At 44.2% G+C, this 26,998-nt stretch overlaps 1 protein-coding gene across 1 annotated transcript in view; it reads right to left on the reverse strand.

The window, feature by feature from the left end:
- Positions 1-26,998, reverse strand: part of rcan3 (regulator of calcineurin 3) — a 55,447-nt gene that overhangs the window by 9,652 nt on the left and 18,797 nt on the right. Inside the window, exon 2 of the mRNA XM_046366418.1 lies at positions 10,337-10,510. Within this exon, the coding sequence (XP_046222374.1) occupies positions 10,337-10,510 (174 nt within the window). The remainder of the gene's footprint in view (positions 1-10,336; positions 10,511-26,998) is intronic.

Genomic DNA, 26,998 nt, shown 5'->3' on the forward strand with positions numbered 1-26,998 from the left:
TATAGTGATCACATTTGTTCTGGACGATTTGATCACTCTAAGCAGTTGATTACAACAATTACAGAAAGCGCATTCACGATAGCAGAGTGTACGTTTTTTGTTGTCGGGGCCATGGACGGTGTGAACATTTGGGATGAGCAAATCACTTCCTCACACAGCGTTGGAGAGTACAGTAAAGTAAGGTATGTACCCGAGGATACAGTGTACTGACATGTGGCAGGTAGCCTAGTGGTTAAGAGCGTTGGGCCAGTAACCAAAAGGTCGCTGGTAAGAATCCTAGAGCCGACTAGGTGAAAAATATCAACCCTAATTAGTCCTATAAGTCTTCTGGATGAGAGAGTCTGCTTAATTACTAAAGTGTAAAATGTAAGTGCAGGCCCCCGGTGTCCTGTCTGGAGTGTGAAGTCACAAAATACTCCTCAGTTTTATCAGCTGTCCTTGTGGTTGGTCTCAGACTATCCCGCAGGTGAATAAGCCAGATGTGGAGGTCCTGGGCTGGCGTGGTTACACGTGGTCTGCGGTTGTGAGGCCAGTTGGATGTACTGCCAAATTCTCTAAAACTACATTTGAGGCGGCTTATGGTAGAGAAATGAACATCGATTTGTCTGACAACAGCTCTGGTGGACATTTTTGCAAGTCAGCATGCCAATTGCATGCTCCCTCAAATCTTGAGACATCTGTGGCAAAATGTTGTGTGATAAAACTGCACATTTTAGAGTGGTCTTTTATTGTCACCAGCACAAGGAGCACCTGTGTAATGATCATGCCGTTTAATCAGCTTCTTGATATGTCACACATGGTGGATGGATTATCTTGGCAAAGGAAAAATACTCACTAACAGGAATGTAAACAAATATGTCCACAAAATACGAGAGAAATAAGCTTTGTGTGCGTATGGAAACATTTCTGGGATCTTTTATTTCAGCTCATGAAACATGGGACCAACACTTTATAATTTGCGTTTATATTTTTGTTCAGTATAACTAGTATAATACATAAATCCCTATAAAAATCTGTCAGTTTAAGCTAGAGATATCTGTTTCTATGCATTGGAAGAGTCACACTTTCGCATCTGCGGTGAAATCTGACAGAGCTAGAGTGGTGTTTGTCAGACCATGAGTTATCCTGAATATAGATCTTATCACAAAATAATTTATAGCATCCGGAACTGTTTGGCCTACAAACTATTATGACTACTCTATCGAAAGGGAAGACTCTCACGAACATGAAGGTGTGCTCCATTTTGCTCTATGACTACAATCGAACAGTCGAACAGTTTGGGCTACACACCAACATGATCCCTCTGTGGAAAGGTGACACTCTCTCGAATATGTACCTGTCAGTTGTTTTCCTAAAGAAAGTTGTCTGAAGGTCCCCGGTACAAGTTGAAAAGATTAATGGAAGTACACTACATGACCAAAGGTATGTGGACACCTGCTCGTCAAACATCTTATTCCAAAATCATGGGAATTAATATGTAGTTGGTCCCCCCAGTGCTGCTATAACAGCCTCTACTCTTCTGGGAAGGCTTTCCACTAGATGTTGGAACATTGCTGCGGGGACTTGCTTCCATTCAGCAACATGAGCATTTGTGAGGTCAGGCACTAATGTTGCTGTTTCAATTCGGCGTTTCAATTCATCCCAAAGGTATTTGATAGGGTTGAGGTCAGGGCTCTGTGCAGGCCAGTCAAGTTCTTCCACACCGATCTCGACAAACCATTTTTGTATGGACCTTGCTTTGTGCACAGGGACATCGTCATACTGAAACAGGAAAGGGCCTTCCCCAAACTGCTGCCACAATGTTGGAAGCACAGAATCGTCTAGAATATCATTGTATGCTGAAGCATTAAGATTTCCCATCACTGGAACTAGCCCGAACCATGAAAAACAGCCGCAGACCATTATTCCTCCTCCACCAAAATGTACAGTTGGCACTATGCATTCGGGCAGGTAGCATATTCCCGCCATCCCTCAAACCCAGATTCGTCCGTCAGACTGCCAGATGGTGAAGCATGATTCATCACTCCAGACGCGTTTCCACTGCTCCAGAGTTCAATGGTGGTGAGCATTACACCACTCCAGCCGACGCTTGGCATTGCGCATGGTGATCTTAGGCTTGTGTGCAGACGCTCGGCCATGGAAACCCATTACATTAAGTTACCAACAAACAGTTCTTGTGCTGACGTTGCTTCCAGAGTCACTGAGCTCTTCAGTGAGGCCATTCTACTGATAATGTTTGTCTATGGAGATTGCATGGCTGTGTGCTCAATTTTATACACCTGTCAGCAACGGTTGTGGCTGAAATAGCCGAATCCACTCATTTGAAGGGGTGTCCACATACTTTTGTATATATATTGTATGTCTGGCACTGCAGGATTTGAGTCCCTGGCGGTGTAGTGTGTTACTGATGGTAGGCTTTGTTACTTTACTTTTTACTTTCATTCACTAGGTCCCCCCATGTGGTTCTGGGATTTTTGCTCACCGTTCTTGTGATCATTTTGACCCCACGGGGTGAGATCTTGCGTGGAGCCCCAGATCGAGGGAGATTATCAGTGGTCTTGTATGTCTTCCATTTCCTAATAATTACTCCCACAGTTGATTTCTTCAAACCAAGCTGCTTACCTATTGCAGATTCAGTCTTCCCTGGTGCAGGTCTACAATTTTGTTTCTGGTGTCCTTTGACAGCTCTTTGGTCTTGGCCATAGTGGAGTTTGGAGTGTGTGTTTGAGGTTGTGGACAGGTGTCTTTTATACTGATAACAAGTTCAAACAGGTGCCATTAATACAGGTAACGATTGGAGGACAGAGGAGCCTCTTAAAGAAGAAGTTACAGGTTTGTGAGAGCCAGAAATCTTGCTTGTTTGTAGGTGACCAAATACTTATTTTCCACCATAATTTGCAAATAAACTAATTAAAAATCCTACAATGTGATTTTCTGGATTTTCTCCCCTCATTTTGTCAGTCATAGTTGAAGTGTACCGATGATGAAAATTACAGGCCTCTCTCATCTTTTTAAATAGGAGAACTTGCACAATTGGTGGCTGACTAAATACTTTTTTGCCCCACTGCTGAGACTGTTTAGTGCCAGAAATATGGGGATAAATACAGTTGAAGTCAGTTTACATACACCTTAGCCAAATACATTTAAACTCAGTTTTTCACAATTCCTGACATTTAATCCGAGAATAAATTCCCTGTTTTAGGTCAGTTAGGATCACCACTTTATTTTAAGAATATGAAATGTCAGAATAATAGTAGAGAAAATGATTTACTTCAGCTTTCATTTCTTTCATCACATTCCCAGTGGATCAAAAGATCACATACACTCAATTAGTATTTAGTTGCATTGCCTTTAAATTGTTTAACTTGGGTCAAACGTTTCGGGTAGCCTTCCACAAGCTTCTCACAATAAGTTGGGTGAATTTTGGCCCGTTCCACCTTACAGAGCACGCTTTTTCAGTTCTGCACACACATTTTCTATAGGATTTAGGTCAGGGCACTGTGATGGCCACTCCAAGACCATGACTTTGTTGTCCTTAAGCCATTTTGCCACAACTTTGGAAGTATGCTTAGGGTCATTTTCCATTTGGAAGACCCAATGCGACCAAGCTTTAACTTCCTGACTGATGTTGCTTCAAGATATCCACATAATTTTCCCTCTTCATGATGCCACCTATTTTGTGAAGTGCACCAGTCCTCCTGCAGCAAAGCACCCTCACAACATGATGCTGCCACCCCTGTGCTTCACGGTTGGGATGGTCTTCTTCAGCATGCAAGCCTCTCCCTTTTTCCTCCAAACATAACGATGGTCATTATGGCCAAACAGTTCTAGTTTTGTTTCATCAGACCAGAGGACATTTCTCCAAAAAGTACGATATTTGTCCACATGTGCAGTTGCAAACCGTGGCTTCTTCCTTGCTGAGTGGACTTTCAGGTAATGTCGATATAGGACTCGTTTTACTGTGCTTATAGTTACTTTTGAACCTGTTTCTTCCAGCGTCTTCACAAGGTCCTTTGCTGTTGTTCTGGGATTGATTTGCACTCCTCACACCAAAGTTCGTTCATCTCTAGGAACGCGTCTCCAGAACGCGTCTCCTTCCTGAGTGGTATGATTGCTGCTTGGCCCCATGGTGTTTATATTTGCGTACCATTGTTTGTACAGATAAATGTGGTACCGTCAGGCGTTTGGAAATTGCTCCCAAGGATGAACCAGACTTGTGGTCTACAATTGATTTTTCTGAGGTCTTGGCTGACTTCTTTTGATTTTCCCATAATGTGAAGCAAAGAGGCACTGAGTTTAAAGGTAGGCCTTTAAAGGTAGGCCTTGAAATGCATCCACAGGTACACCTCCAATTGACTCAAATGATATCAATTAGCCTATCAGAAGCTTCTAAAGCCATGAAATCATTTTCTGGAATTTTCCAAGCTGTTTAAATGCACAGTCAACTTAGTGTATGTAAACTTCTGACCCAATGGAATTGGGATACAGTGAATTATATGTGAAATAATCTGTCTGTAAACAATTGTTGGAAGAATTACTTGTGTCATGCACAAAGTAGATGTCCTAACCGACTTGCCAAAACTATTGTTTGTTGACAAGAAATTTGTGGAGTGGTTGAAAAACGAGTTTTAATGACTCCAACCTAAGTGTATGTAAACTTCCGACTTCAACTGTACATGTAAAAAATTAAAACAAGTTTCCTGATCTTTCTTATATCTCTCAGATCGAGGACATTTACATCATTACATTTAAGTCATTTAGCAGACGCTCTTATCCAGAGCGACTTACAAATTGGTGCATTCACCTTATGACATCCAGTAGAATAGTCACTTTGCAATAGTGCATCTAAATCTTAAAGGGGGGGGGGGGTGAGAAGGATTACTTATCCTATCCTAGGTATTCCTTAAAGAGGTGGGGTTTCAGGTGTCTCCGGAAGGTGGTGATTGACTCCGCTGTCCTGGCGTCGTGAGGGAGTTTGTTCTACCATTGGGGGGGCCAGAGCAGCGAACAGTTTTGACTGGGCTGAGCGGGAACTGTACTTCCTCAGTGGTAGGGAGGCGAGCAGGCCAGAGGTGGATGAACGCAGTGCCCTTGTTTGGGTGTAGGGCCTGATCAGAGCCTGGAGGTACTGAGGTGCCGTTCCCCTCACAGCTCCGTAGGCAAGCACCATGGTCTTGTAGCGGATGCGAGCTTCAACTGGAAGCCAGTGGAGAGAGCGGAGGAGCGGGGTGACGTGAGAGAACTTGGGAAGGTTGAACACCAGACGGGCTGCGGCGTTCTGGATGAGTTGTAGGGGTTTAATGGCACAGGCAGGGAGCCCAGCCAACAGCGAGTTGCAGTAATCCAGACGGGAGATGACAAGTGCCTGGATTAGGACCTGCGCCGCTTCCTGTGTGAGGCAGGGTCGTACTCTGCGGATGTTGTAGAGCATGAACCTACAGGAACGGGCCACCGCCTTGATGTTAGTTGAGAACGACAGGGTGTTGTCCAGGATCACGCCAAGGTTCTTAGCGCTCTGGGAGGAGGACACAATGGAGTTGTCAACCATGATGGCGAGATCATGGAACGGGCAGTCCTTCCCCGGGAGGAAGAGCAGCTCCGTCTTGCTGAGGTTCAGCTTGAGGTGGTGATCCGTCATCCACACTGATATGTCTGCCAGACATGCAGAGATGCGATTCGCCACCTGGTCATCAGAAGGGGGAAAGGAGAAGATTAATTGTGTGTCGTCTGCATAGCAATGATAGGAGAGACCATGTGAGGTTATGACAGAGCCATGTGACTTGGTGTATAGCGAGAATAGGAGAGGGCCTAGAACAGAGCCTTGGGGGACACCAGTGGTGAGAGCGCGTGGTGAGGAGACAGATTCTCGCCACGCCACCTGGTAGGAGCGTCCTGTCAGGTAGGACGCAATCCAAGCGTGGGCCGCGCCGGAGATGCCCAACTCGGAGAGGGTGGAGAGGAGGATCTGATGGTTCACAGTATCGAAGGCAGCCGATAGGTCTAGAAGGATGAGAGCAGAGGAGAGAGAGTTAGCTTTAGCAGTGCGGAGCGCCTCCGTGATACAGAGAAGAGCAGTCTCAGTAGAATGACTAGTCTTGAAACCTGACTGATTTGGATCAAGAAGGTCATTCAGAGAGAGATAGCGGGAGAGCTGGCCAAGGACGGCACGTTCAAGAGTTTTGGAGAGAAAAGAAAGAAGGGATACTGGTCTGTAGTTGTTGACATCGGAGGGATCGAGTGTAGGTTTTTTCAGAAGGGGTGCAACTCTCGCTCTCTTGAAGACGGAAGGGACGTAGCCAGCGGTCAGGGATGAGTTGATGAGCGAGGTGAGGTAAGGGAGAAGGTCTCCGGAAATGGTCTGGAGAAGAGAGGAGGGGATAGGGTCAAGCGGGCAGGTTGTTGGGCGGCCGGCCGTCACAAGACACGAGATTTCATCTGGAGAGAGAGGGGAGAAAGAGGTCAGAGCACAGGGTAGGGGAGTGTGAGCAGAACCAGCGGTGCCGTTTGACTTAGCAAACGAGGATCGGATGTCGTCGACCTTCTTTTCAAAATGGTTGACGAAGTCATCTGCAGAGAGGGAGGAGAAGGGGGGAGGAGGATTCAGGAGGGAGGAGAAGGTGGCAAAGAGCTTCCTAGGGTTAGAGGCAGATGCTTGGAATTTAGAGTGGTAGAAAATGGCTTTAGCAGCAGAGACAGAGGAGGAAAATGTAGAGAGGAGGGAGTGAAAAGATGCCAGGTCCGCAGAGAGGCGAGTTTTCCTCCATTTCCGCTCGGCTGCCCGGAACCCTGTTCTGTGAGCTCGCAATGAGTCGTCGAGCCACGGGGCGGGAGGGGAGGACCGAGCCGGCCTGGAGGATAGGGGACATAGAGAGTCAAAGGATGCAGAAAGGGAGGAGAGGAGGGTTGAGGAGGCAGAATCGGGAGATAGGTTGGAGAGGTTTGAGCAGAGGGAAGAGGCGATAGGATGGAAGAGGAGAGAGTAGCGGGGGAGAGAGAGCGAAGGTTGGGACGGCGTGATTACCATCCGAGTAGGGGCAGTGTGGGAGGTGTTGGATGAGAGCGAGAGGGAAAAGGATACAAGGTAGTGGTCGGAGACTTGGAGGGGAGTTGCAATGAGGTTAGTGGAAGAACAGCATCTAGTAAAGATGAGGTCGAGCGTATTGCCTGCCTTGTGAGTAGGGGGGGAAGGTGAGAGGGTGAGGTCAAAAGAGGAGAGGAGTGGAAAGAAGGAGGCAGAGAGGAATGAGTCAAAGGTAGACGTGGGGAGGTTAAAGTCGCCCAGCACTGTGGAGGTGAGCCGTCCTCAGGAAAGGAGCTTATCAAGGCATCAAGCTCATTGTTGAACTCTCCGAGGGAACCTGGAGGGCGATAAATGATAAGGATGTTAAGCTTGAAAGGGCTGGTAACTGTGACAGCATGGAATTCAAAGGAGGCGATAGACAGATGGGTAAGGGGAGAAAGAGAGAATGACCACTTGGGAGAGATGAGGATCCCGGTGCCACCACCCCGCTGACCAGAAGCTCTCGGGGTGTGCGAGAACACGTGGGCGGACGAAGAGAGAGCAGTAGGAGTAGCAGTGTTGTCTGTGGTGATCCATGTTTCCGTCAGTGCCAAGAAGTCGAGGGACTGGAGGGAGGCATAGGCTGAGATGAACTCTGCCTTGTTGGCCGCAGATCAGCAGTTCCAGAGGCTACCGGAGACCTGGAACTCCACGTGGGTCGTGCGCGCTGGGACCACCAGATTAGGGTGGCCGCGGCCACGCGGTGTGGAGCGTTTGTATGGTCTGTGCAGAGAGGAGAGAACAGGGATAGACAGACACATAGTTGACAGGCTACAGAAGAGGCTACGCTAATGCAAAGGAGATTGAATGACAAGTGGACTACACGTCTCGAATGTTCAGAAAGTTAAGCTTACGTAGCAAGAATCTTATTGACTAAAATGATTAAAATGATACAGTACTGCTGAAGTAGGCTAGCTGGCAGTGGCTGCGTTGTTGACTTTGTAAGCTAGCTGGCAGTGGCTGCGTTGTTGACACTACACTAATCAAGTCGTTCCGTTGAGTGTAATAGTTTCTGCAGTGCTGCTATTCGGGGGCTAGCTGGCTAGCTAGCAGTGTTGTTTACGTTACGTTGCGTTAAAAGAACGACAATAGCTGGCTAGCTAACCTAGAAAATCGCTCTAGACTACACAACTATCTTTGATACAAAGACGGCTATGTAGCTAGCTTAGTAGCTAGCTACGATGAAGGACAAACACTTCAGAACAAATTTCCTTTAGATTCTGTTAGTCCATGTATGTTATTCAATGTGTTTGTATTGGCTAATAGCAGTCAGACAATTATATAAAAAAGTATACTTTTTTCATACTTAAAGGAATTTTACAATTCAAAATCAAATAGCAAAATTATCCTTGGTTTGACCTTCTTAAAACAATTCATTTTAGCATAGAACCCCCCCCCCCCTACCTCGGCCTAGACAGGGCTTAGACTCATATGGGTTAAATAGTGATCCTTTCTGACTACTATTTTGTTGTCACACAGTACCCCGTGCTGACATAGACCAATCGAGGGCCAGCAGGCTACGAGGAAGCTCACCCCCTCATGCCATAGGTTGACTCTTACGGCCACTTTCACCATGATGCTTAGTGATTTTGTGGTGCCATTCCATTCCACAATATGGCGCGCTTCAAATTCACATATTTCCAGCTTCACAAGCCATCTGGAGTTTTCCATAGAAATACGTGGATGACATCACTATCTACTGGTCTTAATGTCTATGCTTTAGCATAATCTATACCTGGTTCTAACAAGTGTCCTCTTGTCCTGATCTTGTCCTCATTCTGATATTGTGCCCACATTTTCTGAAACATGTCTACACATTAAAATGTGTTTCATATCTGTCCACTGTGTCTTTTAAAACATTATTTTTCATGTATTTCACCTTTATTTAACCAGGTAAGCTAGTTAAGAAATAGTTCTCATTTACAAATGCGACCTGGCCAAGATAAAGCAAAGCAGTGCGACAGAAACAACAACACAGAGTTACACATGGAAGAAACAAACGTACAGTCAATAACACAATAGAAGAAAAAGAAAGTCTATATACAGTGTGTGCAAATGGCATGAGGTGGTAAGGCAATAAATAGGCCATAGTAGCAAAGTAATTAAAATTTAGCAGATTAACACTGGGGTGATAGATGAGCAGATGATGATGAGCAGATGATGATGTGTAAGTAGTGATACTGGTGTTTAAAAGAGCAGCAAAGTAAATAAAAACAAGATGGGGCTGAGGTAGGTAGATTGGGTGGGCTATTTACAAATGGACTATGTACAGCTGCAGCGATCGGTTAGCTTCTCAGATAGCTGATGTTTAAAGTTAGTGAGGGAAATGTAAGTCTCCAGTTTCCGCGATTTTTGCAATTCATTCCAGTCACTGGCAGCAGAGAACTGGAAGGAAAGACGGCCAATGGAGGTGTTGGCTTTGGGGATGACCAGTGAGATATACCTGCTGGAGCGTGTGCTACGGGTGGGTGTTGTTACCATGACCAGTGAGCTGAGATAAGGCGGAGCTTTACCTAGCATAGACTTATAGATGACCTGGAGCCAGTGGGTCTGGCGACGAATATGTAGCGAGGGCCAGCCGACTAGAGCATACAGGTCGCAGTGGTGGGTGGTATAAGGCGCTTTGGTAACAAAACGGATGGCACTGTGATAGACTACATCCAATTTGCGAAGTCGAGGATCGGTAGGATAGTCCGTATTACTAGGGTAAGTTTGGCGGCGTGAGTGAAGGAGGCTTTGTTGCGTAATAGTGCCTGGATTGTGACCAGATTTCCTGGTCCCTCCCTGTATGCAAATTATTTTACAGCTATTATTTCAAAAATAATATTTATTTATTTATTTTAAGATGCATATTGATGCATAAGTCAATGGTGCCACCTGTCAATGATTTTTATAAGGTGGGATAATGATGATTTAAATGGTTTAACTGTCCTGATCCATCTATACATGTAAGATATCCAAACACAATCCGTGCCTGGCTACCTCCGGAAGTGGTCAGGAAGATCTGATCACAAACAGTTCACAATGCGTCTTTTAATCGTCTTCACCTGTCTGAAAATGCGGGCACAATCAGAATGTGGAAAAGATCAGGACAAAGGATGCATGTTAGAACCATGTATAAACGGGGCTTCTGTAACACCTGGGGTCGTGTTTACTAGGTACCAAATTGAAAAAGAAACACTGAAAAATGGGGGGACTATCCAATCTAGACTTTAAAAACATTCATTTTAGTTTTCCATTGCAAAACAAACCTTAAACCGGGAAGAGTTCACTCACCTGGGCAAAGTAAAGCTCGAGCTGCTTCCCGTTGAACTCGGTCTCGTGGAGCTCGACACGAGCGCGGGCGGCCGCCTCCGGAGTGCTGAAGCTGATGCGGACTCGCCTGAAGCTCTTGAACATCTGGAAGGACGTCTGCTCGTCATAGATCCTGAATAAGGCCTCAAACCGCTCCTGGGAGGGAAAGAAAGAACAATTGGCCATTTTAGACTGGAGTTGATCCCGCTCCTGTCCTGAAATGTCACCATTAAGCATTTCAGGCATTTTATGTAAGGTAGCATATCCCTACACTGCAGCATAGATCTAGAGGTGTGTTCTCCCCTTACAAGGATTTGAGCATCTGGAAAGGTGTTATATAAATGCAATCAATTAATGTAATTATTATAAAACTACATATATAAATCTACATCCATAGATGCTGCTCCATGGCTGACCCTATGCCTTGTGTGTGTGTGTGATACACGTGAATGTGTGCATTTTGGGGAGGGTTAAGATTAGGCTGAAATAAAAAAAGGGACAATAAAGTATATATTCTATTAATTAATGAAAGGAAGCAGACAAACTGTGGGAGAGAGGGGAGTAGTGAAAAGGGTGGGTGAATCAATCATTCAGCCATTTGAAACAGAATATGATCTTGTCATTTGAGCAATAGGGGACATAGGGGTGTCCTGTGTCATAGTTCCTCTCTTGTGGCCCATCCTCTGTTGTGGTAGCACTCTAGCGGCATCTGCTACGCGTATTGGATTTTCTGGACTGGCGGACATGTTGGATTGTGAAATTTGAGGATTTCAACTTTCCAGGTTCACCCTCCCCTGTTGTTCACTAAGCAGACTGGAAAACTGACAGACTTTTTGAAAAAAAAGTGTATATCAGATATATTATACAGTGCATTTGGAAACTATTCAGACCCCTTGATTTAAAAAAAATAATAATAGTGTATATCAGATATATTATACAGTGCATTTGGAAAGTATTCAGACTCCTTGACTTTTTGAAAAATAGTGTATATCAGATATATTATACAGTGCATTTGGAAAGTATTCAGACCCCTTGACATTTTCCACATTTTGTTACATTACAGTCTTATTCTAAAATGAATTCAATTGTTGTTTCTTTCTCATCAACCTACACACAATACCTCATAATGACAAAGTAAAAACAGGATGTTTTTTTGTGTGCAAATGTATTAAAAATATTCAGACCCTTTACATAGTACTTTGTTGAAGCACCTTTGGCAGCGATTACAGTATTGAGTCTTCTTGGGTATGATGCTACAAGCTTGGCACACGTGTATTTGGGGAGTTTCTCCCATTCTTCTCTACAGATCCTCTCAAGCTCTGTCAGGTTGGATGGGGAGCAGTGATGCACAGCTATTTTCAGGTCTCTCCAGAGATGTTCGATCGGGTTCAAGTCCGGGCTCTGGCTGGACCACTCAAGGACATTCAGAGACTTGTCCCGAAGCCAATCCTGCGTGGTCTTCGCTGTGTACTTAGGGTCGTTGGTGAACCTTCGCCACAGTCTGAGGTCCTGAGGTTTTCATCAAGGATCTCTCTCTCCCAGTCCCTGCCACTGAATAACATCCCCAGAGCATGATGCTGCCACCACCATGCTTCACCTTAGGGATGGTCTTTCAGGTGCCTTTTGGCAAACTCCAAGCAGGCTGTCAAGTGCCTTTTACTGAGAAGTGACTTCCGTCTGGCCACTGTAGTATAAAAGCCTGATTGGTGGAGTGCTGCAGAGATGGATGTCCTTCTGAAAGGTTCTCCCATCTCCACAGAGGAACTCTGGAGCTCTGTCATAGTGAGCATCGGGTTCTTGTTCACCTCCTTGACCAAGGACCTTCTTCCCCAATTTCTCAGTTTGGTCGGACAGCCAGCTCTAGGAAGAGTCTTAGTGGTTCCAAACTTCTTCCATTTAAGAATGAAGGAAGCCACTGTGTTCTTGCTGACCTTCAATGCTGCAGATCTGTGCCTCGACATAATCCTGTCTCGGCACTCTATGGGGCAATTCCTTCGACCTCAAGGCTTGGTTTTTGCTCTGACATGCATTGTCAACTGTGAGACCTTATATAGACAGGTGTGTGCCTTTCCAAATCATGTCCAATCATTTGAATTTACCACATGCGGACTCCAATCAAGTTGTAGAAACATCTCAAGGATAATCAATGGAAACAGGATTCACCTGAGTTCAATTTCGAGTCTCATAGCAAAGGGTCTGAATACTTACGTAAATAAGGGATTTCTGTTTTTTTTTTTTAATACATTTGCAAAAATGTCAAAAACATGTTTTTGCTTCGTCACTATGGGGTATTGTGTGTAGATTGATGAGGGAAAAATATATTTAATCCATTTTAGAATAAGGCTGTAAACGTAACAAAATTTGGAAGAAGTCAAAGGGTCTGAATACTTTCTGAATGCACTGTAGCTTCGAAATCGTGACACTTTTTAAGAAAATAAGCTGTTTCTTGACTATATATACATGAATATACAGTGCCAGTCAAAAGATTGCACATACTCATTCAAGTATTTTTCTTTATTTTTTACTATTTTCTACATTGTAGAATAATAGTGAAGACATCAAAACTATTAAATAACACATATGGAATCATGTAGTAACCAAAAAAGTGTTAAACAAATCAAACTCTTTTGTTTTGCCTTGATGATAGCTTTGGCATTCTCTCAACCAGCTTCACCTGGAATGCTTTTCCAACAGTCTTGATGGAGTTCCCACATATGCTTAGCACTTGTTGGCTGCTTTTCTTTTACTCAATTTGGTTGAGGTCGGGGGATTGTGGAGTGAGCTTGTGGCCACAAAATGGGACCACAAGTGTTAAAGTGCATAAAAATAATCTGTCCTTGGTTGCAGCACTCACTAAGGAGTTCCAAACGGCCTCTGGAAGCTATGTCAGCACAAGAAGTGTTCGTCAGGAGATCCGTGAAATGGGTTTCCATGGCTGAGCAGCCGCACACAAGCCTAAGATCACCATGCGCAATGCCAAGCGTCAGCTGGAGGGCTGTAAAGTTCACCGCCATTGGACTCTGTAGCAGAGGAAACGCGTTCCCTGGAGTGATGAATCACGCTTCACCATCTGGTAGTCCGACGGACGAATCTGGGTTTGGTAGACGTCAGGAGAACGATACCTGCCCGAATGCATAGTGCCAACTGTAACATTTGGTGGAGGAGGAATAATGGTCTGAGGCTGTTGTTCATGGTTCGGGCTAGTTCCAGTGATGGGAAATCTTAATGCCACAGCATACAATGACATTTTAGATGATTCTGTGCTTCCAAATTTGTGGCAACAGTTTGGGGAAGGTCCTTTCCTGTTTCAGCATGACAATGCCCCCATGCACAAAGGGAGGTCCATAGAGAAATGGTTTGTCGAGATCGGTGTGGAAGAACTTGACTGGCCTGCACAGAGCCCATACCTCAACCCCAATGAACACCCTTGGTATGAATTGGAACACCGACTGCGAGCCAGGCATAATCGCCCAACATCAATGCCAGACCTCACTAATGCTCTCGTAGCTGAATGGAAGCAAGTCCCTGCAGGATTGTTCCAAAATCTAGTGGAAAGCCTTCCCAGAAGGGTGGAGACTGTTATAAACATTAAAAACACCTGCTCTTTCCATGACATAGACTGACCAGGTGAGCTATGATCCCTTATTGATGTCACCTGTTAAATCCACTTCCATCAGTGTAGATGAAGGGGAGGAGACAGGTTAAAGAATGATTTTTAAGCCTTGAGAATTGAGACATTGATTGTGTATCTGTGCCATTCAGTGAGTGAATGGGCAAGACAAAAGATTTGAAGTGCCTTTGAAAAGGTAATGGTAGTAGGTGCCATTACCGGTTTGAGCATGTCAAGAACTGCAACACTGATGGTTTTTCACACTCAACAGTTTCCTGTATGTATCAAGAATGGTCCACCACCCAAAGGACATCCAGTCAACTTGACACAACTGTGAGAAGCATTGGAGTCAATACGGGCCAGCATCCTTGTGGAACGCTTTCGACACCTTGTAGTTCATGCACAAACTAATTGAGGCTGTTCTGAGGGAAAAGGGGGGTGCAACTTAATATTAGGAAGGTGTTCCTATTATTTTGTACACTCAGTGTATTTAAGGTATACACAGTGTTGGTGAGTAACGGATTACATGTCATCCGTGTACATGTAATCCGTTACATGTAAAGGATTACAAAAAACAGTAACTGTAATCCATTACGTTACCAGCTAAAATAATGTAATCAGATTATAGATATTTTGAAAAAATATTTAACACTTCTCTGTTTTCTCAATGACATTCAAATCAGCATTGAAAAAAGTTTACGTTTGTTCCACCTGAGCGAGTCTGACCACAAGTCAGAGACCACTATGATGACACATCAAACACATTTGGTGTATCGCGGGAAAAGAGCAGGAATAGGCTTTTGTAGGCTACAGTCCAGGTTATGTCTTCCAATGGTGCAACTGCTGTTGGCATTTGGGTAATCTGAGTTTGGGTAATCTGAGTTTGGGTAATCTGAGTTTGGGTAATCTGAGTTTGGGTAATCTGAGTTTGGGTAATCCAATAAAGTCTGAATACTTTCTGAATGCATCCAAAAAAATACGCTACTGATTACAATTTTGGACAGGTAACTAGTAACTGTAACGGATTACATTTAGAAAGTAACCTACCCAAGCCTGTGTTTACAGTATTATGATCAGAGCCATACATATGGCCCTTGGTCAGATGTGTGTCTGTCATATTTAGCAAAACAAAAAGCTTGTTGAGGGAGTTCCACTGTCATTCAGTGTCAACATTCAGAATGGTGGTATTAGTTTATGCCTAATTTATATATGTACATATATATCTCAGGGGTAACCATGTTGTTCCTCTGCCGATCCACTGCTGTGTTTGGTAAGGAAATTAGATTTCCCATCTGAATCCTTCTGGCCCTCCAGATGCTATCATATCTCTCCTCTCCCTATCTCCCAACCTCTCTCTTTTCTCCCTCCTACACCCTCTTTTTCTCAATATTCTCTCTCTCTCTCTCTCCCCCTCTCTCTCTCTCTCTCTCTCTCTCTCTCTCTCTCTCTCTCTCTCTCTCTCTCTCTCTCTCTCTCTCTCTCTCTCTCTCTCTCTCTCTCTCTCTCTCTCTCTCTCTCTCTCTCTCTCTCTCTCTCTCACTCTCTCACTGCTTGGACAGAGTGACATTTTAGCTGTGAATTCAATCGATGGACTCTGTCGGGAGCCAGTAACTGGGAAGAGACCAGGGAAGGTGGAGGCTGGCTAGTTGATACAGGGGGCTTTCGCACAGCACACTCCACAGACAGAGCATTCAAGGAGACTATTCTTTCTCTCTCATCAAACCTGTTTTTGAAAGAGGGAAGAAAGGTAGCCACGAAACTATAGGCATCGTTTAAAAGGAACTGGTGCTGACTTCCTTTTGGTCGGCTCGGCGATGCCATTTTGGGTTAGAGCAACTGTAGTTGAATTCAGCTAAACAGAAAGGCTCTCAATCACATACATATCATAGTTTTCCTGAAAGGACACAATTGATTGAAGGAAGCATTTACTATCACACTAAATAATAATTACTCCTTCAAATGGAAATGCTAAAATAACAATAATATTGGTACTGGTACGCGTATGTGTCAGACTTTACTATTGGTACAAGAGCATAGGACGTAATTCACCTCTTGTTCCAAAGGTATCATCAAACACATACACGTTTGTACCGCGTTGCTATGGGGATACGGAAGTGTGAAGGTATGAGACACTGACAGTAACAGGTTGATAAAGAGCGTAAACTGTGGAAAAGTAAATAAGCTGCTTGTAAAAGATGAGCACTCCTCAATCCCCATGTGAATTTCCTTATCTGCTTTCCAGCCAGAGCTAGATTCACTATCGGCGGCACATCGGATTGGTGTTTAACTCACCATACAAGGGCCTTTCCATTCATAAGCCAAGAAAATTGTTCAATTTTTGTTTCTGTGTCTTGACTCCGCCCTTCAGTCTGTAGCCGTGCCAACCCCCTGACATAGGGACTACTTTTCCACTCAGAGCCTCTGTACTGAACGAGTAGTGATGAACCCCTAACAGTTAATTCTAGACTACCATCATCAACACCCATGACTAACATGTGGAAAACACACACACACACAAAAACATCATGGATATACCAAAGTCCTCCTGATGTTGAGCTGCCAGGAAATGGGTTGCATATCAAACCCTATTACAGTAAGCTACATTCATCCATTACTTGAGTTATGGCTGTTTTGTGACCCCTCCGTAAATGTAAAAAACAAGAAATCAGTCTGGTTTGCTTAATATAAGACATTCTTTTATGATTTATACTTCTACTTTTGATACTTAAGTATATTTAAAACCAAATACTTTTAGACTTTTACTCATGTAGTATTTTACTGGGTGACTTTCACTTTAACTCGAGTCCTTTTCCTTTAAGGTATCTTTACTTTTACTCAAGTATGAAAATTGGGTACTTTTTCCACAATACATAAAAAAAATCAAATGCCTTGCTTGGGTGCAGTTCCAAAGGTGCTCACCAGAAGAGTGCCGTAGGAGCACCAGTGTGTGAGGACAGAAAATGTCAACATAACAAGCCCTGGTGACAAACCATTTTAGAATGTTTGCAGCACACTAGTTTTCACAATATTTCTCTGTCATTTCGAGATTAGCTAAAGCTCAAGGAAAAGGGGAGAAATGGTCTTCAATGCTGGTCATTTCAATATTATATATTATATATTATCAATATTAACATTTTGATGTTTCTGAAGTGATATTTGCCTGTAAAGGCAAGCATGAGGGACAAGAAGTACGAGGTTTGTTTTGAGAAGTCAGCTAACCTTGTAAGCTACCTAGGTATAACTAGCTAGCTACTAGCTACACTACAAAAGTATGTGGATACCTGCTCGTCAAACATCTCATTCCAAAATCATGGGTATTAATATGGAGTTGGTCTCCCCTTTGCTGCTATAACAGCCTTCAATCTTCTGGGAATGCTTTCCACTAAATGTTGGAACATTGCTGTGGAGACTTGCTTCCACACAGCCACAAGCACATTGGTGAGGTCGGGCACTGATGTTGGGCGATTAGCCCTGGCTCACATTCGGCGTTCCAATTAATCCTAAAGGTGTTCAATGGGGTTGAGGTCAGGGCTCTGGGCAGGCCACTCGCACACAGACACCAAGCCCCTCCCCCTGCCACTCACAACGACGAAAGATAACTTTAAACAAGCAGTTTAAACTCGCTATTTGCATTTGAGATTTGGTCCAACAGACGAGAGCCTAACCTTTCTAACGACACCCTTTTTATGTCTCAACTCCCATGTAGAATAGAGCAGACACTACTAGAACAAGAGTATCAATGAACATGATTGTGGAAAATGGATGCTCAGTTTGTCTCGTGCTACGTACCGCTAGCAGCATTTTAGCCACAGACTGTCATGTTCTGTCTGTGTTTTATACATGTGCAATGAGCATACCAATCTTTATTTACATCAGGAATAGGCAACTTGTTCTCATTCTAAAAAACAAGTGTCTTCCTAAGCAGGTAAGCCACTTGATTTCCAAATCTTAAAGTGAATAGGCTATGCTGTTCAAACAGCTGGAGATGGTGTATTCATAATGTGTAACTCGTCTACCATGTTAGCAAGCAAATAGTTCCAAGTTGGCTAGACTTTAAATATAAAGATTAGCTGGCTACTCCCTAACACGTGGGCTTGTGCTCGAGATAGTTTTTTGAGACCAGTGCTCATTTTCTATAACTGTCACGCCTGCTCCCACTTCCCCTCTCTGGCGCTCGAGGGCGCAAGGCTACCCTTCATTACGCACACCTGTCACCATCATTATGCGCATATGCGCTCATTGGACTCGCCTAGACTCCTTCACGTTTTGATTGTCGTTTTTGTTTTCCCCTGTCCAGACGCTGTCCCTATTCTGTTCCAGTCCGTGTTTCATTAAACGTGCGCTTCCTGTACTTGTTTCACATCTCCAGCGTCTGTCCTCACAGAATGCTGACACCAATATTTTAAGCATCAGAGAGGTTTTAGTTTTTTGTTTTGTTGGTGATGTCAGGTCCGGGTGGTACTGTCACGCCTGCTCACGCTTCCCCTCTCTGGCACTCGAGGGCGCCAGGCTGCCCTTTATTACGCACACCTGTCACCATCATTACGCGCATCTGCGCTCATTTGTCTCCCCTGGACTCGTTCACGTTTTGATTGCCTTCCCTATATCTGTCCGTTTCCTCTGTTTCATCCCTGTGTCAGCATTATTGTCGTTTTTGTTTCCCCCTGTCCAGACGCTGTCCCTATTCTGTTCCTGTCCGTGTTTCATTAAATGCATGGTTCTGGTTAAATTTGTAACAAAAAATGGCATTTTCATTGACAGACTTGAAAGCTAGATTATTATTAGTGGGTCTTATGGGTGTGGAAGGCTTACATTTAACCTAGGTATAATTTTATATGCAGTGTATTGACCTTTAATTGCGCGATAAAGCTTATTTAGAGAAAACTTTAAAATGCATGTAGATATGATTTTTAGCCCATATTGCCCAGCCTCACTTATCCAGGGTCAATGGTACATAGAGCAACCATGTACAGTCTATGGGAACAACTGCAATAATCTCGCAAGCAACATTTCTAAAATGAATGAAATGAAGGAAAAAGGAAACCGCACACTGCTCTTGGTAGTATCACTGATATTTAATAAGCTTATGTATCGGCCTCACAGCCTTCGTCAGAGCTTTTGTGAATCTTTTTAAATTAGCACCCTTATGTAGACCTAGCCCCATCCACATCCATTCATCTTGTTCAATTGTTGCCATGCACCTGCAAAGAGATTGCTCAGATGTGCGAGTGCCTTTTGAATTTAAAATGAATTAAATAAAATGAACGTCAAATTTTTTATTTACCTGGAATGCTCATAGTGAAGGCCTTCCTGTAGCCTAATTCCCTTTCCTGTACCTTAATTGTTGCCTTATTTTAATACTGTACCTAATTACAAGGGTTGGATTTGCACTAAACTATTTATATGTCAGAGCTTAAAAGGCATGTACAAAATCTGGTATATGGTTCGCCTACTGGTATTATTTTAAATTGCGAACATATAGTGGTGAGTTTAGCTATTCTCTGCTTCAGATGAGAGATGCCCATAAGGCCAGTGATGCCATCATACTGTAGGCCTATGGCTGCATTGGCAATACATGCTATATGTTAAAACTTCTTAAGGCTAGGGGGCACTATTTTCACGTCCGGATGAAAAGTGTGCCCAAAGTAAACTGCCTGCTACTCAGGCCCAGAAGCTAGGTTATGCATAATTGGTAGATATGGATAGAACACACTCACTCAAACTGTTAAAATCATGTCTGTGAGTATAACATAACTTATTTGGCAGGCGAAACCCAGAGGACAAACCATCCAGGATTTGGGTTTGGGTTTACTATGGGGATCTATATTTATAAGGCACTTGCTTGCAGTTCCTATCGCTTCCACTGGATGTCAACAGTCTTTAGAAATTGGTTGATGTTTTTCCTTTGAGAAATGAAGAAGTAGGGCAGTTCAGAACGAGCGTCGAAAGCGAAGTGTACTGTTGTGGTTGGGGAGCGTGACCTGAAAGCTCGCTCCACTTTGTTTTTATCCGCTATTGAACAAAGTTTATTCCGTCTTAAATTTGATCTATTATTTACGTTTAAAAATACCTCAAGTTAGATTAGAAAAGTTGTTTGAAATGGCTGGATCAAGTTTACAGGTAAGTTATTAGATACTTTGTAGTCATGTTGCGCGAGTTGGAACCGGTGTATTTTCAGAATCAAACGCGCCAAATAAATTGACATTTTGGGGATATAACGACATAAATAATCGAACAAATTGAACATTTGTGATGTTTAATGGACTTATTGGAGTGCCAAAAGAAGAAGATCTTCAAAGGTAAGGCATGAATTATATGTTATTTCTGACTTTTGTGTCGCGCCTGGCGGGTTGAATTATGATTTTCATGTGTTTGTTTGATGGGGTGCTGTCCTCAGTTAATAGCATGGTTTGCTTAACAAGAAGTACATCTTTAAACCGGTGTATAACACTTGTATGATTTATGAATTATTATTATGAGTATTTCTGTTTTTGAATTTGGCACACTGTTATTACACTGGATGTTGTCAAATCAATCCCGTTAATGAGATTGGCGCGCGAAGGGATCACTAAGAAGTTAAGCTGCAAAATGGATCCACATAGCGGATATACATGAGTGCCAACAAAATAAAAGAGATTGAAGATTTTACAACTAGACAAAAAGGACATGTTCATTTGATAATACAACACAGAAACACAGACACATTAGAGAAAGAACCCCTTCCCCTCTTTATTAAAGGATTGAGATATGTGATTCATCAACATTGACATTAGTTCATTTTGAATAATAGTTCAACAATTAAAACTTCAAAGAATCAACACGTCATCACTTCAAAGTGTACAAATAAGCTAACTCGTATGTAAAGATTAGACATCTTAGTCTAAACAACAATATATATAATTGAGTAGTAACAAGTAGGCTTTTATTACTAAAGCATCATTTCTGGTTAACAAAAAAAACTCCATATGTGGCCAACCTTGCTCCACTGATCCCTGATCTACTGGGTGAGAACACTTCAATTCCAGCCCAGCAATAGCACACTTGATTATCAACTCATTAGATTTGATAAGTTAAATCAGGTATCTTATAGCTGGGCTGAAGCAGAACACTGCACATCCAGCAGACCTCCAGCATGGTTGGCTTGCTCCAATTGTAATAGGTTCATACATTGTTTGTGATGTATTTAACTGTATTTTTGTATGCAACGTTTGCTAACATGGGCCTACACATATAACCCATGGCATATAGGCCATACCCTTAGTATCTTGGGACATTCATTGGGGCCTCTTTTTTTCATCTGCAAACAGGCTTTCGGCAGCTTAACATATCTTGAGGACTGGAAACATCACAAAGAAACATACTTCATTATACTTCAATTAGACAGCACTGAATATTATGTTGCTCTGTCCTCAAAAGTTTTCCCCTCTAGGGACCGGAACTGGAGAATCTTTTCATAATGTCCTCCCACAAAATTACCTGCACTATCCAGTAGTCTACACTCTCGCTTTACTGATAGCTGGAGCTGCAATTTCAGCCTCTTCCATGGCTGTTATCTACAAATGCATTTGAAGATGGTGTTTTTAATTTACAATGATTACATCAAGACAGCTAGATAGCTAGCTGATGATATTTAATTAATTTGGCTGAACAGTGTGTTTTAAGTTAGCAGCTCAGTTGAGTCAGTCTACAACGTGGCCTACTGTAACCTGCTAGCTAGCTAATAATAAAGGGTTTGTTTTACATAGAACAAATGTATTTACATACTCGAATAGGTTCCCCTACTACCTCTGTTTTTGGGGTCCTAATTGGCAATCTTCACAATATTTCTGGTGATAGCAAATCCAGCAGCAATGTGGACGAATGGCGACAAAGAAAAAAGTGTTTGTCGCCCGAGTGGTTTAGAAAGTGTTGTGGTGTTTGACTTTACCAGCTTAATCCACTTTCAATTTCAATAAATATAAATCGCAGACTGTCAGTAACACCTGATAACTAGCACTTGAAACTAGCATAGGCAACCACTACCCTGATGGAAAACAGTGACACACATCACCCCATCTACGACCCAACAGCGGTGTTCAACTCCTCAGTTCACAGTTCCATCTTACCTCACTGTAAGACTGGTGATCACATAATATTGTTATGGCTGTGCCTGTGAGTCAATCTCTCCCAGTGGTAGTCAAATATAAATAGATGAAACTCAAGCTAAATATTGCCGAATGCAGTGCCACTCAAAAGCTGTCATGGTAGAGTGGGCCAGGAATTGTGTGTTTGCGTGGGCAGCACTTTGACAGACAACCTCTCCCAGCTAATGACAACGCTAATTTCAATTCCACTTCCTGGACCACACAAATTTTATACATCCTTCCAGCCAATGACAACACTCATTTCAATTCTACATCCTGGACCACACAGACTTTGATACATCCTTCCAGTACCAGTCCTAGCCCTCAGCAGCCACGCACAGTATTTCCATAGCAACAAAACATATCTCCAACAAAATATATGTGATGTTGGCAAGAGGATGGTCACTTGGCAGGCGACTTGACAAAACTGCCACTCAATGTGGGACTTGAATCCACTAAACCTGATTCCTTGGCACTGTTTGAGATGAAACTCAAAGTTACCCCGGTTCTCTGAGAATATGATTGAGATGTCTCACTATGGTATCGCTGGATAGGCGGATCACTACGGAAGAACCAATCACACAACATCTGTCGGAGACGGACAGGTTAAGTGTTGAATGAGGTGAGCCCCTCCCTCTTTATAAGGCGCCACTCAATACACCCTCTGGTCATTCTCAAGCATGTCTCTCTTTTCCTTGCGCTCTTGCGAGCATCTCACTCATATTCTCAGAGAATTGGGGTTACACAAGTCACCTTGGGTTCTCTTTCAAATACTCGTTCCCATGTCTCACTGTGGGATTTGGTCAACTCCGTATCGCAGATAAGCTCTTCGAAGCCAGGGTCCAACATCATCACGCATCAGAGGCTCTGATACTGAGGACAGTAAGCGCCAAAAAAGGTGCAGCCACCTCCAGTTGAAAAAAAACTCAAATGTATGCAGGGTGGCCCAACATGCCACATCACAAATCTCCTGTACAGAGATGCCTTTGAACAGTGCCCAAGAGGTAGCCATACCTCTAGTGAAATGAGCCCTCAGGCCCTCCAGTGGCCTTGCTATTATAAGCCAGTATAATAGCCTCCACTATCCAACGGGATAGCCGTTGACGAGAGAGAGTGCCCAGGAAACGGAGTTGATGGCTCTTTCGCAATGTACTCGTTCTATCCAAGTAAATGCGCAAAGTGCATACTGGACACAAACGGTGGAGACAGTATTCCTCCAGTAGAAGAGAGGGGAGGCGCATAGAAGGCCAAAACCTCTAAGGTGAGGAAATAATAAGTATTGCTGGCAGTAGGCAAACAGGCTGGGTTGGGTAACAAAGTCACCTTGGAAAACCTAGGGCAAACTGTCGGCACGAATGGTGGACTGACAGTGCATGCAGCTCACTCACCCACTTTGCAGATGTAAGGGCAATCAGTAAAGCGGTTTTGAAGGAGAGATGTTTAATCTCCATACTTTCCATTGGCTCGAAAGGCTGCTGTGATATGGCCTCAAGCACAATAGATACAGTGGCTTGCGAAAGTTTTCACCTCTTTGGCATTTTTCCTATTCTGTTGCCTTACAGCCTGCAATTAAAATGGATTTTTGGGGGGTTTGTATCATTTGATTTACACAACATGCCTACCACTTTGAAAATGCAAAATATTTTTTCTTGTGAAACAAACAAGAAATAAAACAAATTTAAACGCAAACTTGAGCGTGCATAACTATTCACACCCCCAAGTCAATACTTTGTAGAGCCACCTTTTGCAGCAATTACAGCTGCAGGTGTAACAAACTTCTTCTTCGTCTAATGAGGAGTAGGAAGGATATGACCAAAATGCAGCGCTGTAAGTGTCCATGATAAATTATTATGTCAGAACACGAAAAATACAAAATAACAAAGTGAAGGAAAGAAATGAAAATCTAAACAGTTCTGTATGGTGAAAACACAGACACAGAAATCAACTACCCACAACCCATAGTGGGAAAACAGGCTGCCTAAGTATGGTTTTCAATCAGAGACAACGATTGACAGCTGCCTCTGATTGGGAACCATACCAGGCCAAACACATAGAAATATAACACACAGAACAAAACATAGAATGCCCACCCCAACTCACGCCCTGACCAAACTAAAATAGAGACAAGGAACTAAGGTCAGGACTTGACAGCAAGTCTCTAGGGGTATGTTTACCGATCTAGCCACTGGGATTTATGTCCATTCTTCAGGGCAAAACTGCTCCAGCTCCATCAAGTTGGATGGGTTCCGCTGGTTTACTGCAATCTTTAAGTCATACCATAGATTCTCAATTGGATTGAGGTCTGGGCTTTGACTTGGCCATTCCAAGACCACTCGAGTGTTGCTTTAGCAGTATGCTTAGTATGCATTGTCCCACTGGAAGGTGAACCTCTGTCCAAGTCTCAAATCTCTCGATGACCAAATACAGGTTTCCCTTAAGAATTTCCTTGTATTTAGTGCCATCCATCATTCCTTCAATTCTGACCAGTTTCCCAGTCCCTGCCGATGAAAAACATCCCCACAGCATGATGCTGCCACCCCCATGCTTCACCATGGGGATGGTATTCTTGGGGTGATTAGAGGTGTTGGGTTTGCGCCAGACATAGCGTTTTCCTTGATGGCCAAAAAGTTACATTTTAGTCTCATCTCACCAGAGTACCTTCTTCCAGATGTTTGGGGAGTCTCCTACAACACCAAACGTGTTTGCTTACTTTTTTCTTTAAGCAATGGCTTTTTTTCTGGCCACTCTTCCGTAAATCCCAGCTCTGTGTAGTGTACAGCTTAAAGTGGTCCGTCTCAGGAGTTTCCGGACTGTTGACCGTCGCAGGAGGTTCCGGACTGTGGACCGTCGCAGGAGGTTCCCGGACTGTGGACCGTCGCAGGAGGTTCCCGGACTGTGGACCGTCGCAGGAGGTTCCCGGACTGTGGACCGTCGCAGGAGGTTCCGGACTGTGGAGCGTCGTAGGAGGTTCCGGACTGTGGATAGTCGTCAGAATCTCCAGAATGTGAACCGTCGCTGGAAGCTCCGGACTGTGAAACGTCGCCGGAAGCTCCGGACTGTGAAACGTCGCCGGAAGCTCCAGACTGGGGACCGTCGCCGGAAGCTCTGGACTGGGGACCGTCGCCAGAAGCCCTGGACAGGTGCCGGCACAGGTGGCATCGGACTAGTGACACGCACTTCGGGGCGAGTGCGAGGAGGAGACACAGGACGTACTGGGCTGGGAAAGCACACTGGAGCCCTGGTGCGTGGAGACGGCACAGGTGGTACTGGACTGGTGACACACACTTCAGGGCAAGTGCGAGGAGCTGACACAGGATGTACTGAGCTGTGGAGGCGTACTGGAGACCTAGTGGGTAGAGCCGGCACAAATTGTACCGGAACGATGACAAACTTCGCACGGCGAGTGCGGGGAGCTGGCACAGGACGTACTGGGCTGTGAAGGCGTACTGGAGACCTGGTGCATGGAGCCGGCACAGTTTTTACCAGACTGCTAGCACGCTCCTCAGGAGGAGTATGGAGAGCTGACTCAGGTGGCATCAAACTGATGACATGCTCTTTAGGGCGAATGTCGTGCCTCATTTCTCTCTCCTCCAATTTCTCCATCAACTCACTGATGGTCTCTGACTCTCTCCGTTCACTCTCCTCCAATTTCTCCTTCTTCTCCCAGATTGGCTCTGGTTCACTCCTCGGCTCCGCCGACCACCCCATGCCCCCCCTTGGGGCTGTTCTTTTGGGCTTTCTATGTGGCCGCGAACCCCGGCGTCGTTGCTGTTTTCCCTTCTCTCCTTGCGTCTGCTTCCATGGAAGGCTTTCGTGTCCTCCCATTATTTCCTCCTAAGTCCAGGATATCGTCTCCTCCTTGATCTCCTCCCAAGCCCAGGATACCTTCTCCTCCTGGGCACGCTGCTTGGTCCTGGTGTGGTGGGATCTTCTGTCACGATCGTCGAAATAACATTCGGACCACATAAACAAGATCACTAACGAAATGGCTGCCTAAATATGATCCCCAATCAGAGACAACGATAAACAGCTGCCTCTGATTGGGAACCATACCAGGCCAACATAGAAATAAAACAACCTACATTACCCACCCTAGTCACATCCCGACCTAACCAAAATAGAGAATAAAAGGGTTCTCTATGGTCAGGGTGTGACAGGTAAAACGCGCACACACACACACACACACACACACACACACACACACACACACACACACACACACACACACACACACACACACACACACACACACACACACACACACACACACACACACACACACACACATCGCACTGAACCTGCTATCCACAGTAAGAGAGAAGCATGAAGACATGGTGGACAAAGGATGAGTATGAGGAAAACAGAACAAGCTGTTCTTGTTTTTGACTCTCTCAAAGGTGACTTTTTATCAGAGACGGCCGCTGTGGGCCCTGTTCCTCTAACTTCATGGAGTTAAGTTTGTGCAGGAAATTGGGGTACATTTTTTGTCACTAGATGAAGTAACGGGACAAAACAAGTAAGGCTGAATGACTGTTCAGATCATATGTCTGTACTGTACATAAGTAAGTAGTCCTGCACAAGGCTTGGCTTAAGCGAGCCGAAATGGCTTTTAGGAGTAGGAGCCTGTTTCTGTAGGGCAGGGGTGTCCAACCCGTTCCATGGAGGGCCTAGTGTCTGCTGATTTCTGACAGCAGGTGAGCCGAGTTCCTTACTAATTAGTGACCTTATTTCGTCAATCAATTACAAGGGATGAGCGAAAACTCTCAGACACTCCACCCTCCGTCGAATGAGTTCGACACGCGCTGTAGAGTGAGGCCAGGTTGATGTACAAGTACAGGACGCTAGTCTATTGCAGGGCCTTACCCCCAATCTAGCTCTTTACTGCTGAGTGCCAAACAGAAACTCACCAGG

Source organism: Oncorhynchus gorbuscha, linkage group LG10 (genome assembly GCF_021184085.1).
Source record: "Oncorhynchus gorbuscha isolate QuinsamMale2020 ecotype Even-year linkage group LG10, OgorEven_v1.0, whole genome shotgun sequence".
Classification (NCBI taxonomy): Eukaryota; Metazoa; Chordata; class Actinopteri; order Salmoniformes; family Salmonidae; genus Oncorhynchus; species Oncorhynchus gorbuscha.